A 511-nucleotide genomic window follows, 5' to 3' on the forward strand; every position below is an offset into this window, starting at 1 on the left:
AGTCCCATTCTACAACAGTGGCATCATGCAATATTTGTCCTTTTGTGACTGGGATAATGTAATGTGATATACAATACCAATACTATAAAAAGTTCTCATATTTTATTTACTGTATTTGTTGACTCTTAATTTATGAGAAAATTATCCGTTTCAAAATGTTTTTAAAAATATTTTGTTAATTTATCTTTTAAATGTCTATTTCAGATCCCTAATTTCCTACATTTGACTCCTGTAGCAATTAAAAGACATTGTGAAGCTCTTAAAGGTAAGCAGTTGTTTTCCTATTTGAATTTAATAGATTTTGAATATAAAAGAGAGAACTTAAGTTCTGATATAGGAATCTCAGCTTTATATTCGAAGTCATTAGAATATAAAGAATTTGAAAGTGTTTAGTAATTGTTAAATGTCTAGTCTGCACTTTTCTTTTTTTCGGCCTACTTTATTCTTTTTATTTTTTAATAAATTTTAATGAGCATTTACAGAGATTTTTGGATTTCCATTCATTCATTGT

General features: G+C 26.4%; 1 protein-coding gene across 1 annotated transcript in view; it reads left to right on the top strand.

The window, feature by feature from the left end:
* The window catches only part of MRPS35 (mitochondrial ribosomal protein S35), a 56,709-nt gene that overhangs the window by 13,735 nt on the left and 42,463 nt on the right, over positions 1–511 (top strand). Inside the window, exon 3 of the mRNA XM_006895092.1 lies at positions 205–265. Within this exon, the coding sequence (XP_006895154.1) occupies positions 205–265 (61 nt within the window). The remainder of the gene's footprint in view (positions 1–204; positions 266–511) is intronic.

The sequence above is a fragment of the Elephantulus edwardii genome, unplaced genomic scaffold (assembly GCF_000299155.1).
Source record: "Elephantulus edwardii isolate Elephantulus edwardi_28Jun2011 unplaced genomic scaffold, EleEdw1.0 scaffold00157, whole genome shotgun sequence".
NCBI lineage: Eukaryota > Metazoa > Chordata > Mammalia > Macroscelidea > Macroscelididae > Elephantulus > Elephantulus edwardii.